Source organism: Chamaea fasciata, unplaced genomic scaffold (assembly GCF_029207755.1).
Source record: "Chamaea fasciata isolate MVZ Bird 193981 ecotype frontalis unplaced genomic scaffold, bChaFas1.0.hap1 SCAF_8, whole genome shotgun sequence".
NCBI lineage: Eukaryota > Metazoa > Chordata > Aves > Passeriformes > Sylviidae > Chamaea > Chamaea fasciata.
Genome location: NW_027094093.1, coordinates 1,545,927 through 1,563,762, shown reverse-complemented (window position 1 = coordinate 1,563,762; position 17,836 = coordinate 1,545,927). Strand labels below are relative to the sequence as shown.

The following is a 17,836-nucleotide window of genomic DNA, read 5'->3' as shown; positions in this document are numbered from 1 at the left end:
CCCCTCTCCCTGTCTCTTGGAAAAGTCATCTCTAGGAGACCCGGACCCCACGGCAGCTCTGAGACAGCTCTTTAAAATGGTTTCTAGACCGAGAAGACAGAGAAGATGGAAGGATGATGCCAGGTTTCTGCAGCACATGTGACCCACATCAAGCAGCACTTCCAGTGCCCCAGACCTGCCCCAAGGCATGCAAGGGGTGGCTTTGTGAGCTGGGAGGTTTGAGCAGACATTTATGAGCACTTTTCAGGGGCACTTTCCACAGAACAATTCAGGGCCTAATTCTGGCTTCATTTTGGTCACTGACAAAGCACCAACGGTGCCCAGCTGTGGTGGAGTTGTGTGAATGCTCACGTGGCCAATCCCATCGTACACAGGGATGTCTGTAAGGTGTCACAGCCACCTCCATAGTTGGGGATGGGTGGAATTGCCACAGGGGCTTTGTGATCCCCTCCTACAGCACACCAATCCTAAGGAATATGAAAGAAGACAAAGCCAGGGCACCAAAAGAACTCACCCCACTTCCCAGGCTCACCGCTGGAGCAGCAGAGGAGGCTCTCCAGGAGGAACTGTGCCCGGGAATGGTGTCAGGACCCCAGGGAACCCAAGCACACGGCACAATGTAGCAGCAGGTATCATGCACAAGGCTGCTGCTATTTCCTCAGTGCCAGTCATGCTGTGCTGGATGTGTCAAATCAGACCTGCTACAGGTATTAGGGCTGGGCTTTGGAGCCAGGAAAGAGTTTTTAAGGTTCTCTGGGACATCCCATTGGAACTGCTCATTATACAAATCCAAGATTTTTTCTTACTATCCAAAAATTCTCAGAATTACTTTTACTGCCAGAATCAATGTCCCATCACAGATCTTTAGTAGAGGGTAACTAGGAAACCGTGGTATTTCCTTATTACTGAGAACCTTTTAAAAGCCAGAAGGAACAGCTGCCTACACAGGATGTATAAAGTCAGCAAGGAAGTGAGAAAAAAACAGTTTATTTCATGAAGATTCACCTAACTCATTAGAAATGGGAATTTGATTTCTATCACAATACAGAATTGCACCCTCCTGAACACAGAAAACAATCATGGCATGCATTAAACACATCCCCACCTGTGGTAGATCCTTTTGGGCACAGTGTACTCCTCCAATTGGAATGATGTTGGGCATCAAGGGCCTTGGATAGTCCAGCACAAAATCTAACCTCAGGAGCCAAACAGAGCTCTTGCGTAAGAGATCCAGCACAGTCACCTCCCGCTACAGGAACTCAGAAGCCAGTTTTGAGTAGGCTTGAAAGGCAAAATCACAGAGGAAAACATTTGGGATGTCAAAGAGTAGATTCTTCACTTGGTGGAGAAAGCTCATGCGGTCTGTGTTGTCTGTAAATGCCCTGGGCACATAGGAAGGGGGATTGGGACACAGCCTGGCATCTAAATCTAACCCACAATGGATTCCTCGTAGGAAATACGTGGAAGGAAGTGAAAGATGCTCTGCCAGGATCAACCCACAAGTTAGTACAGAGTCACTAAGAAGGGCATCAAACTTGCTCTCCTCAAGGTACCTGAAGAGCTCTTTGTTTTGCAGCAGCTGCTCACAGCTGGTGACCCAACAGTCCCAACAGTTTTCATACCTTTGTATACTTTAAAAAATCTCTTAAAAATCCTTCCTGCTTACAATGAATAATGAAAAAAGGCCTGCAATGCTTTCTCCAACTCCACCTGTGTGTAGGGGACCGTGTACATTTTCATCACAAAGTCCTTTGAAGGTCTGATGTGCATAGCGACTTCAGGTGCCACTACGACCACCTCGTGTCCCTTCTGCCTCAGGATGTCCAGCACTTCCCGCATGCTGAGCCAGTGGCTGCCATCCACTGGCACCACCAGGAGCTTCCCAGCAGCAGCCAGACCCAGCAGGGACAGGAGCAGAAGCACAATGAGTGCAGAAGCACTGAGCCCCGGGGCCATTCCTGCAGGGATCAGGTCAGTGTCTCCAGGGAAGGAAACCCACAGCAGCACAGGAGGACTGGCACCTGCTCCGCGCCTTTAAGCAATCTGTGCCCCAGCCCAACTTTGTACCCTTGCTTTATTTACTGTGTAGTAAATTCATAATCACTGGTGTGATAGAAGGCTGCATAACCAGCAGCAGAGTTCAGACAGTTGATAAATGTGAGCGATGCACCAGATCAGCCTCTTATTTTATAACAAAACCTCTGGCACTTTTGTCACCCTCGAGCGCCACCTGCCAAACCATTGTAACCCCTTGAGACCTCTGAAATTGGCTGTTACACCTCACACAGCCAGCACCAAACCAAGATTTTCTGAGATCTGCCTGAAAACGGAGAAGCTGCCTCTCAACCTGAGGGCCCCCAAGCTGCCACGTTCCTCCAGATTCCAGCTTTGGAAATACCCGGGTGAAGAAGCAGAAAAATTTCCTGGCAAAGAAAAACGTAGCGAGGCAACAAGGACAGAAGCCTGAGGTGCATTTCTCAGTAAACACCAAAGCCAACCACAACAACTTGCTAATTAGGGATTACACCTGACTGCAAACCTTTGCCAGCCCCACAGACACATTCAGCACTCACTAAGAGAGTACCAAGTTACACAAAGCTACACAAACCAGCTCTGAATACATGACATGAAAACAGCAAATGCAGAGCCCACTTTATAGGTGAGGAGGTGCAGCACAGCTGCCTACAAATGGAAAGGGAGAGAACAATTCATGAGCATTCTTCAAACCACACAAAATGGGAACTTGATTCCCATCTGCAACACAAGATTCAAGCTTCCTGAAGACAGAAATCCAATGCAGCACAAATTAAAGACAGATTGTGACCCACCTGAGGCAGCCCCTTGTGAGCACAGTGTACTCCTCCAATTGGAATGATGTTGGGCATCAAAGGCCTTGGATAGTCCAGCACATACTCCAACCTCAGGAGCCAAACAGAGCCCTTGCGTAAGAGATCCTGCACAGTCACCTCCCGCTGCAGGAACTCAGAAGCCAGTTTTGAGAATGGGTCATAGGCAAAATCACAGAGGAAAAGGTTTTGGGTGTCAAAGAGCAGATTCTTCACCCGCTGGAGAAAGCTCATGTGGTCAGTAAGTTGTGAAAATGCCCTGGGCACATAGGAAGGAGGATTGGGACACTGAGTGGCTTCAAAATCCAACCCACATGGGATTCCTCGTAGGAAATACACAGAAGGCAGTGAAAGATGCTCTGCCAGGATCACCCCACAAGGTACTACAGGGTCAGTAAGAAGGGCATCAAACTTGCTCTCCTCAAGGTACCTGATGAGCTCTTTGTTTTGCAGCAGATGTTGACAGGAAGCAACTGACATTTCACTGAATTTTTTCATACCTTCATACACCTTAATAAATCTTTCCACAAAAGATCCCTCCTCAAATGAAGTTTGTAGAAATGCCTTGAAATCTTTCTCCATCTCTTCCTGTGTGTAGGGGATTGAGAACATTTTCATCACAAAGTTTGTTGATGGCTTGATGTGCAAGGAAACTTCAGGTGCCACCACGACCACCTCGTGTCCCCTCTGCCTCAGGATTTCCAGCACTTCCCGCATGCTGAGCCAGTGGCTGCCATCCACTGGCACCACCAGGAGCTTCCCAGCAGCAGCCAGACCCAGCAGGGACAGGAGCAGAAGCACAACTGGTGGAGAAGCACTGAGCCCCGGGGCCATTCCTGCAGGGATCAGGTCAGTGTCTCCAGGGAAGGAAACCCACAGCAGCACAGGAGCACAGGCACCCACTCCACTCTTGCAAGAAATCTGTGCCCCAGCCCAGCAATGGATCCTTATTTTATGTGCTGGGCCGTGAATGTGTAATCCCTGACATGATAAAAGTCTGCAGAACAAGCATGGAACTCCTGCCAAGTCCATAGAGTCACCAGATAACTCCCATCTATCTCTATCAGAAGAACAGTAAAGAGTATCCCAGGAAGGATGCAGGCGTGGCTCTGGGACTGCACTTTGGATTCCTTCCCTCTGGATGGACCATCTGCATGCTCAGATGTGTCACATGTAGGAGATGTGTCACATGCAACATCAGCCTTTGGACCAGCAGAGGCTTCTCTTTTCCCCCAGGCAAGGTCTGTCCCCTCTCCCTGTCTCTTGGAAAAGTCATCTCTAGGAGACCTGGACCCCACGGCAGCTCTGAGACAGCTCTTTAAAATGGTTTCTAGACCGAGAAGACAGAGAAGATGGAAGGATGATGCCAGGTTTCTGCAGCACATGTGACCCACATCAAGCAGCACTTCCAGTGCCCCAGACCTGCCCCAAGGCATGCAAGGGGTGGCTTTGTGAGCTGGGAGGTTTGAGCAGACATTTATGAGCACTTTTCAGGGGCACTTTCCACAGAACAATTCAGGGCCTAATTCTGGCTTCATTTTGGTCACTGACAAAGCACCAACGGTGCCCAGCTGTGGTGGAGTTGTGTGAATGCTCACGTGGCCAATCCCATCGTACACAGGGATGTCTGTAAGGTGTCACAGCCACCTCCATAGTTGGGGATGGGTGGAATTGCCACAGGGGCTTTGTGATCCCCTCCTACAGCACACCAATCCTAAGGAATATGAAAGAAGACAAAGCCAGGGCACCAAAAGAACTCACCCCACTTCCCAGGCTCACCGCTGGAGCAGCAGAGGAGGCTCTCCAGGAGGAACTGTGCCCGGGAATGGTGTCAGGACCCCAGGGAACCCAAGCACACGGCACAATGTAGCAGCAGGTATCATGCACAAGGCTGCTGCTATTTCCTCAGTGCCAGTCATGCTGTGCTGGATGTGTCAAATCAGACCTGCTACAGGCATCCGAGCTGGGCTTTGGAGCCAGGAAAGAGTTCTTAATATTCTCTGGGACATCTCAGAACTCCCATTGGAGATGGTCATTAAAGGAACCCAAGACTTTGTTTTACTGTCCACAAATTCTGATAATTCCTTTGCTGGTGGAATCAATGTCCCATCACAGACCTTCGTCAGAAGACCCTGGCGATTCCCTTCAACTGAGAACCCTTTAAAAGCCTGAAGGAACAGCTGCCTACACAGGATGTATAAAGTCAGCAATAAAGTGAGAAGAAAACAGTTCCTTTCATGAGGACTCAACTCAGTCACCTAAAACAGGAACTTGATCCCTATCACAACACAGAATTCCACCCTCCTGGATGCTGACACAGACACCCATCAGAGCAAGAATTAAAAACAGTGTGACCCACCTGAGACAGCTTCTTGTGAGCACAGTTTACTCCTCCAATTGGAATGATGTTGGGCATCAAAGGCCTTGGATAGTCCAGCACAAAATCTAACCTCATGAGCCAAACAGAGCTCTTGCGTAAGAGTTCCAGCACAGTCACCTCCCGCTGCAGGAACTCCGATGCCAGTTTTGAATAAGGTTGAAAGGCAATATCACAGAGGAAAACATTTGGGATGTCAAAGAGCAGATTCTTCACCCGCTGGAGAAAGCTCATGCGGTCTGTATTGCCTGTAAATGTCCTGGGGATGTACGAAGGAGGATTGGGACACTGAGTGGCTTCAAAATCCAACCCACATGGTATTCCTCGTAAGAAATATATGGAAGGAAGTGAAAGATGCTCAGCCAGTATCGCCCCACAAGGTATGAAAGGGTCGGTAAGGACGGCATCAAACTTGCTCTCCTCAAGGTACCTGATGAGCTCTTTGTTTTGCAAGAGCTGTTCACAGCTGGAGACCCAATATTCACTGATTCTTTTCATGCCTTCATATGTCTTAAGAAATCTTTCTACAAAAGATCCCTCCTGAAATGAAACCTGAAAGAATGCCTTACAATCCTTCTCCATTTCTTCCTGTGTGTAGGGGACTGAGTACATTTTCATCACAAAGTTCATTGTTGGCTTGATGTGCAAGGAAACTTCAGGTGCCACCACGATCACCTCGTGTCCCCTCTGCCTCAGGGTGTCCAGCAGTTCCCGCATGCTGAGCCAGTGGCTGCCATCCATTGGCACCACCAGGAGCTTCCCAGCAGCAGCCAGACCCAGCAGGGACAGGAGCAGAAGCACAACTGGTGGAGAAGCACTGAGCCCCGGGGCCATTCCTGCAGGGATCAGGTCAGTGTCTCCAGGAAAGGAAACCCACAGCAGCACAGGAGCACCGGCACCCACTCCACTCTCTCAAGAAATCTGTGCCCCAGCCCAGCAATGGATCCTTATTTTATGTGCTGGGCCATGAATGTGTAATCTCTGACATGATAAAAGTCTGCAGAACAAGCATGGAACTCCTGCCAAGTCCATAGAGTCACCAGATAACTCCCATCTATCTCTATCAGAAGAACAGTAAAGAGTATCCCAGGAAGGATGCAGGCGTGGCTCTGGGACTGCACTTTGGATTCCTTCCCTCTGGATGGACCATCTGCATGCTCAGATGTGTCACATGTAGGAGATGTGTCACATGCAACATCAGCCTTTGGACCAGCAGAGGCTTCTCTTTTCCCCCAGGCAAGGTCTGTCCCCTCTCCCTGTCTCTTGGAAAAGTCATCTCTAGGAGACCCGGACCCCACGGCAGCTCTGAGACAGCTCTTTAAAATGGTTTCTAGACCGAGAAGACAGAGAAGATGGAAGGATGATGCCAGGTTTCTGCAGCACATGTGACCCACATCAAGCAGCACTTCCAGTGCCCCAGACCTGCCCCAAGGCATGCAAGGGGTGGCTTTGTGAGCTGGGAGGTTTGAGCAGACATTTATGAGCACTTTTCAGGGGCACTTTCCACAGAACAATTCAGGGCCTAATTCTGGCTTCATTTTGGTCACTGACAAAGCACCAACGATGCCCAGCTTTGGTGGAGTTGTGTGAATGCTCACGTGGCCAATCCCATCGTACACAGGGATGTCTGTAAGGTGTCACAGCCACCTCCATAGTTGGGGATGGGTGGAATTGCCACAGGGGCTTTGTGATCCCCTCCTACAGCACACCAATCCTAAGGAATATGAAAGAAGACAAAGCCAGGGCACCAAAAGAACTCACCCCACTTCCCAGGCTCACCGCTGGAGCAGCAGAGGAGGCTCTCCAGGAGGAACTGTGCCCGGGAATGGTGTCAGGACCCCAGGGAACCCAAGCACACGGCACAATGTAGCAGCAGGTATCATGCACAAGGCTGCTGCTATTTCCTCAGTGCCAGTCATGCTGTGCTGGATGTGTCAAATCAGACCTGCTACAGGTATTAGGGCTGGGCTTTGGAGCCAGGAAAGAGTTTTTAATGTTCGCTGGGACATCCTATTGGAGCTGTTCATTAAAGGAACCCAAGACTTTGTCTTACTGTCCACAAATTCTGATAATTCCTTTGCTGGTGGAATCAATGTCCCATCAAAGACCTTCGTCAGAAGACCCTGGTGATTCCCTTCAACTGAGAACCCTTTAAAAGCCTGAAGGAACAGCTGCCTACACAGGATGTATAAAGTCAGCAAGAAAATGAGAAGAAAACAGTTCCTTTCATGAAGATTCACCTAACACATCAGAAATGGGAATTTGATTTCTATCACAATACAGAATTGCACCCTCCTGAACACAGACATCTATCAGAGCATGAATTAACAACAGACATACCTGAGGAAGTTCCTTGTGAGAACAATTTACTCCTCCAATTGGAATGATGTTGGGCATCAAAGGGCTTGGATAGTCCAGCACAAAATCTAACCTCATGAGCCAAACAGAGCTCTTGCGTAAAAGATCCAGCACAGTCACATCCTGCTGCAGGAACTCAGAAGCCAGTTTTGAATAAGGTTGAAAGGCAATATCACAGAGGAAAACGTTTGGGATGTCAAAGAGCAGATTCTTCACCCGCTGGAGAAAGCTCATGCGGTCTGTAAGGTCTGTAAATGCCCTGGGCACATAGGAAGGAAGATTGGGACACTGAGTGGCTTCAAAATCCAACCCAGATGGGACTCCTCATAGGAAATACACAGAAGGCAGTGAAAGATGCTCTGCCAGTATTGCCCCACAAGGTATGAAAGGATCGGTAAGGACGGCATCAAACTTGCTCTCCTCAAGGTACCTGATGAGCTCCTTGTTTTGCAAGAGTTGTTCACAGCTGGAGACCTCCAAGTCAGTGATTCTTTTAATACCTCTATAAACTTTCAGCAATCTTTCCAGAAAAGATCCCTCTTCAAATGAAACCTGAAAGAATGCCTTGCAATCTTTCTCCATTTCTTCCTGCGTGTAGGGGACTGAGTACATTTTCATCACAAAGTTCGTTGTTGACTTGATGTGCAAGGAAACTTCAGGTGCCACCATAACCACCTCGTGTCCCTTCTGCCTCAGGATGTCCAGCACTTCCCGCATGCTGAGCCAGTGGCTGCCATCCATTGGCACCACCAGGAGCTTCCCAGCAGCAGTCAGACCCAGCAGGGACAGGAGCAGAAGCACAACTGGTGGAGAAGCACTGAGCCCCGAGGCCATTCCTGCAGGGATCAGGTCAGTGTCTCCAGGGAAGGAAACCCACAGCAGCATGGGAGCACCGGCACGTGCTCCCCGCCTTTAAGCAATCTGTGCCCCAGCCCAACTTTGTACCCTTGCTTTATTTGCTGTGTAGTAAATTCATAATCATGGGTGTGATAAAAGGCTGCATAACCAGAGCAGAGTTCAGTTGATAAATGTGAGCAATCCACCAAATCAGCCTCATGCTTTATAACAAAACCTCTGGCAATTTGTAAACTTTTAGGACCACCTGCCAAGCCACTGTAGCCCCTCGAGATCTCTGAAATTGGCTGTTACACCTCACACAGCCAGCACCAAACCAAGATTTTCTGAGATCTGCCTAAAAACAGAGAGGTTGCTTCTCAACCCGAGAGCCCCCAAGCTGCCACGTTCCTCCAGATTCCAGCTTTGGAAATACCCGGGTGAAGAAGCAGAAAAATTCACCGGCAAGGAAAGATGTAGTGAGGCAACAGGGACAGAAGCCTGAGGTGCATTTCTCAGTAAACACCAGAGGCAACTACAGCAATTTCCTAATTAGGGATTACACCTGACTGCAAGCCTTTGCCAGCCCCACAGACACATTCAACACTAAGACAGTACCAACGTACACAAGGTCACCAAAAATTAGAGATTATATGGACATTCCAAACTGGACAAGACAGGGAAAGGAACATCCTGACCTAACTGGACATGTATTCACAGGAGGTTGTCAGAGAGACCGCAAATGTCCTTCCATGACAACGTTTGATGAGCCAATGACAATTCAAAGCATTGCAAATCCTTCATGAAAGGAAAAAAAGAGGACACAATTGTAGAGCAAATCAGCCAGATTGGTCCAGAGGATAAATGAACATGTCCTCAATTCAAACTGTGTCTGGCATCACACCAACAGCCTTGAGGCTTGGAAGAGGCTCTGAGGAGCCCACTGCAATCCAAAGATGGCCTGGAGCAGAGGCACAGGACCAAAGGGGAGTCTCCCAGAGCTAATTCCAAATACAACACTTTCTCCACTTTTCTGCTCTGATAATCCTTCACAGATATCACAACCAGCACCTCTCTTCAAAGCATGAGCAGTTGCAAATCCACCTTCCTGACCAAACCTGTGTTTCAGCTTCCCTGAGATTTCCAAAGCCTGCAAGAACAACAAGAGAAACCAGAGCATGACCCACCTGATTTAGCCTCTTGTAAGCACAATTTACTCCACTAATCAAAACCATGTTGGGCATCAAGGGTTTTGGGAACTGCAAGACAAAGTCCAGCTTCATGAGCCAAATGGAAGCCTGGCGCAGGAGATCCGGCACGGTCACCTCCCGCTTGAGGAATTCTGAAGCCAGTTCTGCATAAGGTTGGTAGACAATATCACAGAGGAAAAAATTTGGGATGTGATAGATCATATTCTTCACTCGCTGCAGAAAGGTCATGTGGTCTGTAAGGTCTGTAAATGCTCTGGGGACATAGGAAGGGGGACTGGGGCACTGGGTGGCTTGATATTCCAAACCACATGGCATTTGCTGCAGGAAGTATATGGAAGGCAGGGAAAGGTGCTCCGCCACTATCTGTCCACAGGGGAGAAAAGGATCTGTAAAGACAGCATCAAATTTGCTCTCCTCAAGGTACTTCATGAGCTCCTTGTTGTGGATTAAGTGTGTGCAGGTGGCCAGGAACAGAGCAGAGGTCTTCTTTGCCTGTTGATACTGTCTAAAAACTCTTTCCAGAAAAGGCCCCTCTTCAAATAAATCCTTTATCGACCCTTTGAAAACTTCATCCATCTCTTCCTGTGTGAAAGGCACTGGGTACATTTTCATCACAAAGTTCTTAGATGGTTTGATGTGCAAGGAGACTTCAGGTGTCACCACGACCACCTCGTGTCCCTTCTGCTGGAGCATGTCCAGCACCTCACGCATGCTGAGCCAGTGGCTGCCATCCACTGGCACCACCAGGAGCTTCCCAGCAGCAGCCAGACCCAGCAGGGACAGGAGCAGAAGCACAACTGGTGGAGAAGCACTGAGCCCCGGGGCCATTCCTGCAGGGATCAGGTCAGTGTCTCCAGGGAAGGAAACCCACAGCAGCACAGGAGCACCGGCACTGGCTCCGCTCTTGTAAGAAGTCTCTACCCCAGCCCAACTGTGGATCCTTATTTTATGTGCTGGGCCGTGAATGTGTAATCTCTGATATGATAAAGGCTGCAGAACAAGCATGGAACTTCTGCCAAGTCCATAGAATCACCAGATAATTCCCATCTATCTCTATCAGAAGAACAGTAAAGAGTGCCCCAGGAATGAGGCAGGTGTGGCTCTGGGATGGCACTTTGGATTCCTTCCCTCTGGCTGAACCTTCTGCAGGCTCAGAAGATGTGTCACATGTAGGAGATGTGTCACATGGACATCACCATTCAGCCCAGCAGAGGTTTCTCCTTTCCCCCAGGCAAGGTCTGTCCCCTCTCCCTTGGAAAACTCATCTCTGGGAGACCCAGACCACACAGCAGCTGTGGAACAGCTCTTTAAGATGGCTTCCAGCCTGAGAAGACAGAAGATGTGGATGGATGATACCAGTTTTCTGAGAAGAGTTTTATGATCACTTCTTTCAGTTTAACACAACCTGGCTTTTAGTGGGGACAGAGGAAGCCACAGAGGCTGCTTCTGAGGGAGAAGCTCATTGAAGCCTCTACTCTGTTCAGCAGAGCCAATTCCTGAAGGCTCTGACAGTTGACATATTGGCTGGCCCAATTAGACAAGTTAGTAATGCTCTGTGTGACATACTTAAGAATGAGAAAACGCGTGGAATTCCTCTTCTTCTCTTAGAAGTGGTGGTGAGGGGGCCGCTGGGCCCCTTCCTGGCCTGACTGGGGCCATGCCATGGGCTGGGTCCATCCTGGTGAGGTGAGTGACCACATGGCTGAGACCATGCAGTCAGGTCCAGGGCTGGGAGCACTCATGTGGCCAGGGCTATCTCAGCACCATCTGCAGCAAACTGTGCTTCCCTGGCCACTTTTAACTAGCTGCGCTGTGGGCAGACAAGACAGGAGTGGCAGCAGTGGCTTTTCCTTTTTGGCACCCCACATGAGAAGAGGCGCTGAGTGAAGCCGGCAGCCAGTGTGGCTTGTGCAGTGCCGACGGGGAGCATGTTACCAGCAGTGAGGGGTATGGTGAGCAGTTCCCCAGTGAGGGGCCCAGACAAGATCAAGCTTTCATCACTGCAGGACTCAGTAAAAACTTTTCAATTCATAGAACTTGAGAACAAATGGACATATGGACACCAATTCTCTCTCGAGTCAGAGAAGAGGGAAAAGTGAGGACACGTGAGAACAATATGGTGACACTAAGGTCGGTGAAAAAGAGGGACAGGGAGGAGGAAGTGCTCTGGGCCTTGGAGCTGAGATTCTTCTGCAAGCTGTGCTGAGTACTACAATGCAACAAACTATTTCCCTGTAATTCATGAAGTGCATGGGGGGATGCAGATTTCACCAGCAGCCTGTGAGAAAGCGTGCTCATGCTGGAATGTGTGGATGCTAAAAAGCTGTGATCTGGTGAGAAACTTGAACAGAGAGAGTTCCTTGCTTACAGAGATAGAAAAAGAAGACCCTTACTTCCAAACTAGAACAGCTCATCCTCAAAAGACTACACCCCATGAACGAAAATGACCCACTCAAACACTTGTAGGAAGACCGCTTTGGCCATGGGAGGGACTTATGTGGCAGCAGGTAAGGCTTGACTGCTACTCGTGAAAATTAGAACCACGTTAGAAAAGTTCACAGAGAAGTCTCCCATGAAAAAGACCCCATGGCACCAGCAGAAGAGACTCCTCTCCCTAAGCAAACTGAAGAAAGATTTTTAGAAGTGAAAAACTGACTAAAAACCCCACGTTTTATCTCCCTTCACTGTTGGTGGGAAGGAAAGAAGGATGAGGGGTGCAGGGTATTCTAAAGGTTTATATTAGCTCTCATTATCCTCTTTTAATTCTTTCAATAAATTTTTCTTTATACCTTTTAAGTTTTCAGTGTGTTTTGCCCTTTAAGTGTTTCTTCCCAATCCTTACCTCAACTCATGAGTCCCTTTTCTCTTTCCTTTCCCCCTCCTCTGCTCAACTATAGCAGAAAAGAACAAGTAAATGGCTTTTTGTGGGTGCCTAGCCTCTAACCAGTGTCAAAGTCCAGTCTTTGGGGAAGACTTTCCACAGAACAAGCCAGGGCCTAATTCTGGCTTTCTTTTTGTCACTGATGAAGCACCAGTGGTGTCCAGCTGTGGTGGAGTCGTGTGAATGCTCACGTGACCAATCCCAGTGTACATGGGGATGTCTTTCAGATGTCACAGGCACCTCCACACCTGGGGATGGGTGGAATTGCCACATATTGAACTTCACGATCCCAGCCTGCAGCATACCAATCCTAATGAACAGGACTGAAGAGAAAGCCAGGGCACCAAAAGAACTCACCCAACTCGCCAGGCTCTCCCCTGGAGCAGCAGAGGAGGCTCTCCAGGAGGAGCACTGCATAGGGCTCTTACCAGCATCCAAGGAAACCCAAAGTTTGGCATCATCATCAAGGTTGCACCCAAACCCAAACCCTCTGTGCCAGTCAAGATGTTTTGGATGTTGCAAATCAGACCTGCTCAAGGCAGTAGCTGGACACTTTGCTCGTGGAATAAACCTCCCATCACAGACCTTCACCAGAAAACCCCGGTGATTCCTTTCAACTGAGCACCCTTTAAAAGCCAGAAGGAACAGCTGTCTACACAGGAAGTGGAAAGTCAGGAAGAAGGAGAGAAAAACAAATCCTTTACTGAGGATTCACCTCATTCACCAGAAATGGGAATTCAATGCCTATTGCATAAAAATATTTCCCCCTCGTTTACACAGAAACCAATAAAGGCATGTATTAAAAGCAGACCCACCTGAGGCAGCTCCTTGTGAGCACAGTTTACTCCTCCAATTGGAATGATGTTGGGCATCAAAGGCCTTGGATACTCTAAAACAAATTCTGACCTCAGGAGCCAAACTGAAGCCTGGCGTAAGAGATCCTGCACAGTCACATCCTGCTGGAGGAACTCAGAAGCCAGTTTTGAGTAGGGTTCAAAGGCAAAATCACAGAGGAAAATATCCGGGATGTCATGAAGTAGGTTCTTCACCCGCTGGAGAAAGCTCATGCTGTCTGTAAGTTGTGTAAAGCCCCTGGGGACATAGGAAGGAGGCCTGGGACATTGAGTGGCATCATAATCTAACCCACATGGGATTCCTCGTAGGAAATACACGGCAGGAAGTGAAAAGTGCTTCGCCAGGATCGCCCCACAGAGTAGGACAGGGTCTGTAAGGACGGCATCAAACTTGCTCTCCTCAAGGTACCTGATGAGCTCTTTGTTTTGCAGGAGATGTCCACAGCCGGAGACCCCAAAGTTAGTGATCCTTTTAATTCCTTGGTACGCTTTAACAAATCTTTCAAAAAAAGATCCTTGTTCAAATGAAAAATGAAAAAATGCCTGGAATTCTTTCTTCAAATCTTCCTGCGTGTAGGGGACTGAGTACACTTTCATCACAAAGTTCTTTGATGGCTTGATGTGCATAGTGACTTCAGGTGCCACCACGACCACCTCATGTCCCCTCTGCCCCAGGATGTCCACTACTTCATGCATGCTGAGCCAGTGGCTTCCATCCGCCGGCACCACCAGGAGCTTCCCAGCAGCAGCCAGACCCAGCAGGGACAGGAGCAGAAGCACAACTGGTGGAGAAGCACTGAGCCCCGGGGCCATTCCTGCAGGGATCAGGTCAGTGCCACCACAGAAGGAGATTGCCAGCTCAGTGATTTTAAATGTGGTCTCTGTTTTTTATGAATGATCTTTAGACTTCTTTGCATTTGGTAAATGATTAAACATGGACATGGAAACATGACAGAAAAGCTGTTAATGTTCATCCTATTTGGCAGACACAAATCAGGGAAGGAGCTACTCTAGGAAACACCTCCCTCTCTGTATTGGAGGAACACCAGGTTTGGAGGAACACTGCCTGGTTATGTAGAGAAGAGGTCAGGAAGTCCAAAGTGCAGCTGGAGCTGAACTTGGCCAGGGGTGAAAATAACAAGAAGAAGGGTCACTATAGGTCTGTCAGCCACAACCGGAAGGTCAAAGTTAGTGTTCCCCCCCAGTAAGCCAGACTAGGGAACTGGTAACAATGGACAAGGGGAAGGCGGGGGGACTCAAGAACTTTTCTTGTCTCAGCCTTTACTGGCAACCTCTCTTCCCACACCTCTCTTGTGGATGGATGGCAAGATGGAGCTGTGTGAGCAAAATTCCACCCAGTGTAAGAGAAGATCACATTGGTGACCACTTGAGGAACCCAAACACAAGGGTACCTGATGACCCAAATATGGCACCCCATGAGATGCATCCCAGAGTCCTGAGGGAATGGGTGGATTGATTTGCCAAGGCACTATCTATGCTATTTGAAAAGTCCTGGCAGTCAGGTGAAGTCACAGTGACTGGGAAAAGGGAAACATTGCACCGACCTTTAAAAATGACAGAAAGGAATCCCCTGGGAACTACCAACCTGTCAGCCTCACTTCTGTGCCTGGAAAGTGTGGTGGTGTGTTTTTGGTTTCACTTGAGGTACTCCTGTTTCATTCACATGCTGTTCTCTGTAATGTTTTATTCTGTGTACACCCTTGGTTCACTTCCCTTGGTTTCTTCCCGGTTACAATTACCTGTCAATCAGAGGTTATGTAACTCCCAGGTCCTGTCTGTCACTTCGGGGCTCCTCCCTGTGTCTGGAAAGTTCCAGGGAGAGCCTCGAGTGATTGGACAGGATCCCAGCTCCCCCCTCCTACCTTCCTGTGGTTTGTTGCTGTGACTGTCTATTATGTTCAGAGCCACTCCCCTGTTTCTCCTGATTGGACCTTGACTGAACCCATCCCCTGGTTCCACCCCCAAATAAAAGTTGCTGTTCTCGGATGTCCCTGGCTCTGCTCAGGCAGACACCCTGGGCTTCACCTGTCTCCCCTGTGGGAACAATAAACCCAGTTGGTTGAACCCTCCACAGAGTCCCTCTTTCTTTCTCCTACCATTGCCAACAATTGCCTGAGGTCAAACCAAGACCCACAGGATCAAGAAGGTGGTATCTATCACTGGATTGTACCTTGCTTGCTATGGTGCCAGGGCTGGCCAGGGCGAGGGATGCACCAGCACTGCAGCAGGGAAGATCATGGAACAGACCCTCCTAGAAGACATTCTGTGACTTAAGTAAATGAGAGATCCTTCAACAAGTGGTCTGCTTAAAAGAGCTAATTAACAGATCATAATTTTCAAAAAAAGAATTTCTAGTGTAAGATAATTCATCCTCTCCTGCCTTCTTTTGCCAGAAAATTCTGTATCGTTTTCTGTTTGAAAAGATTAGAAGAAATATTAAAACTTCACATGGGAAATGGTCTGCATTCTTCACCAGTTTTATATCATGACGCTGCGAGGAAAGTGGAAAATTTGCCATCAAAGTTAATTACCCTGCAAGGCCTTTTTTTGGAAAGATGAAGTAGGGGCTGGAATGAGGAAAGACACAGCCATGGTTGTTGCCAGCTGTATTTAAAACTGAATTAGCAACTCAGAAATACCATTCTAGATCAGTCTGGGAAGAGTTTGCTCTTGGGCCATGAAAGCAAACAATATTAATGCACAGACAGGATTTGAAGACAAGCCCTAATCATGAAAATTATTGCACAAAAGTAATTTTGACAATAGAATCATTTAGTGTCAAGGTTGATAGCCCAGAATATTTTTAAGGACATTTATCAAACTACTGCGGCTTTAGGCGCATCCTTTGTAGGGAAACTTTGGGAAGGCAGCATGAAGCTCTTGCACATGCAGATGCTGCCAGAGCAACCTGAACATTATCTACCACTCGGTGCATTATGATGCTTCATTTCTAAATTATGAAAGGGTGGGTCCATTAACCAAAAAGATTCCCCGTTTTTAAAAATCAATTGTGACAGTAAAACCAATGCATGAACATAGTTAGAGACACACAAAGCATTTACAAACAGCATTGAACAGTCATCTATTTTACTGTGGCAGTCACTGACCTGAGATAATGGCTTTTCCTTTCCACAGTTCATACCTTCAATAAAAACTATGTTGGGCATCACTAGCATGGGATGTTCAAACCCAAAATCTGTTCTTTCAAGCCAAATGGATCCATGGCTTAAGAGCTCCTCCACTGTTACCTGTGTGTGAAGAACATCTGAGGCCAGAAGTTTAAATGGGAAATTGGCAAAATGGCAAAGAAAGGAATCTCTGAAGCTGAGAACTGAGTTTTCCACATGCTGGATAAATGCCATGTGGTCTGAGCTGTCCGTAAATGTTCTTGGGATGTAGGGAGGCAGGTTTAGGCACTGAGCAACCTGCAAATCCAAACTGCAGGGAAGTCCCCAGAGGGAGAAAACAGGCGGAACCGAGAGATGCAGAGCCAGGATTTGTCCACATGGTACAAGAGGATCTGTGAGAACAGCGTTGAATTTACTGCTTTGGAGATACTGCATCAGATTCTTCTTGTGCAGGAGGAGGTGTAGAGTTTGGAGATGAGCCAGACTTTTTCAAAGAGAGCAGTAATTCTTTGACGAAAACATTTTCTTTCAAAAAGATCATTCCCAAGGGAGCACACACTTGCTCTCAGCTCATCCCTCCCTACACAACGGCACCGGATACCTTTCGAGGGTGTAATATGCAGATGCCTCCATGCTCAAGTTTGCTTCTGGTGCCACAGTGACAATTTGGTGGCCGTTCTGGCTGAGGGTCACCAGTGCCCAGTGACTCTTGTCCATGGGCACCACCAGCAGCTTCCCACCACCGGCTGAGCACAGCAGGGACAGGAAAAGCAGAATCCCTGCTGCAGCTGAGATGTATTTACCCACAGGAGCCATGTTCCCAGAGATCTAAATTCTGCTAATCTGCCCCGACCTAGCAGCTTTTAAATACAGCCACAGCTCCTTGCCAGATTTCCACATTCCCCCTTAACAACCTTTGGCTTATTGGCTTTTCCAGCAGAACTGTTCACTGGTAACCACTGAACCATTGATGAACCATTTAAGTGATAAATGAATTTGGGTTGGGCAGAACTGGGCTTGGTGGAGTGAGGCTCCCTTCTGCCTCAGACTGTGCTGATTGATGCTAGATTGAAAATAAAACCAGGCTTTGCCAAAATAAAACCCTGAGATCAGTGATGGTACGTGGAAGTAACCAGACCTGCTGAAAGCAGGTATTAAAATGCTTTTTTTCTTTACTTATTTTTTGTGAAGCATTTTACAGCTGTTCTAAAATGCTTGGTGAGTTTATGTTTAAAATTATAAAAGTGTGCCACTATATAGCATGATATCTATGGTAAACCCTTAGGAAGAGGCTCTGGGATTTACATATGGCTCAGCAATGGAGCC

General features: G+C 48.0%; 3 protein-coding genes and 1 pseudogene across 8 annotated transcripts in view; all 4 read right to left on the bottom strand.

Annotated features, from left to right (window-relative positions):
• The window catches only part of LOC136293079 (UDP-glucuronosyltransferase 1A1-like), a 76,870-nt gene that overhangs the window by 31,732 nt on the left and 27,302 nt on the right, over positions 1-17,836 (bottom strand). The window contains exon 1 of one of the 6 annotated variants that reach the window (XM_066189362.1): positions 13,323-14,190. The exons of the other annotated variants lie outside the window; for them this stretch is intronic. Within the exon in view, the coding sequence (XP_066045459.1) occupies positions 13,323-14,174 (852 nt within the window). The 5' untranslated portion in view covers positions 14,175-14,190. Of the gene's footprint in view, positions 1-13,322; positions 14,191-17,836 lie in introns of those variants that run through there. 6 annotated transcript variants of the gene reach the window in all.
• LOC136293041 (UDP-glucuronosyltransferase 1A1-like) lies at positions 917-3,680 on the bottom strand. Its single transcript, XM_066189302.1, has 3 exons — positions 2,829-3,680; positions 1,106-1,249; positions 917-940 (listed from the first exon to the last, which is right to left on the bottom strand). Exons 1-3 carry the CDS (start codon positions 3,678-3,680, stop codon positions 917-919), a joined length of 1,020 nt encoding a protein of 339 aa, XP_066045399.1.
• Positions 5,007-8,415, bottom strand: LOC136293040 (UDP-glucuronosyltransferase 1A1-like; annotated as a pseudogene).
• On the bottom strand, positions 9,314-10,454 carry LOC136293039 (UDP-glucuronosyltransferase 1A1-like). The gene is made up of 2 exons (XM_066189301.1): positions 9,534-10,454; positions 9,314-9,376 (listed from the first exon to the last, which is right to left on the bottom strand). The coding sequence occupies exons 1-2, from the start codon at positions 10,452-10,454 to the stop codon at positions 9,314-9,316; spliced, it is 984 nt and encodes a 327-aa protein (XP_066045398.1).

Coding starts and splice junctions, on each gene's coding strand:
- LOC136293039 (XM_066189301.1), bottom strand. CDS start 10,454: ATGGCCCCGGGGCTCAGTGCTTCTCCACCAGTTGTGCTTCTGCTCCTG. Junction 9,377..9,533: donor TCAGGGAAGCTGAAACACAG/GTTTGGTCAGGA, acceptor CCTCTGCTCCAG/GCCATCTTTGGATTGCAGTG.
- LOC136293041 (XM_066189302.1), bottom strand. CDS start 3,680: ATGGCCCCGGGGCTCAGTGCTTCTCCACCAGTTGTGCTTCTGCTCCTG. Junction 1,250..2,828: donor CTCACAAGGGGCTGCCTCAG/GTGGGTCACAAT, acceptor GAGTTCCTGTAG/CGGGAGGTGACTGTGCTGGA. Junction 941..1,105: donor CCCAAAAGGATCTACCACAG/GTGGGGATGTGT, acceptor CATCCTGTGTAG/GCAGCTGTTCCTTCTGGCTT.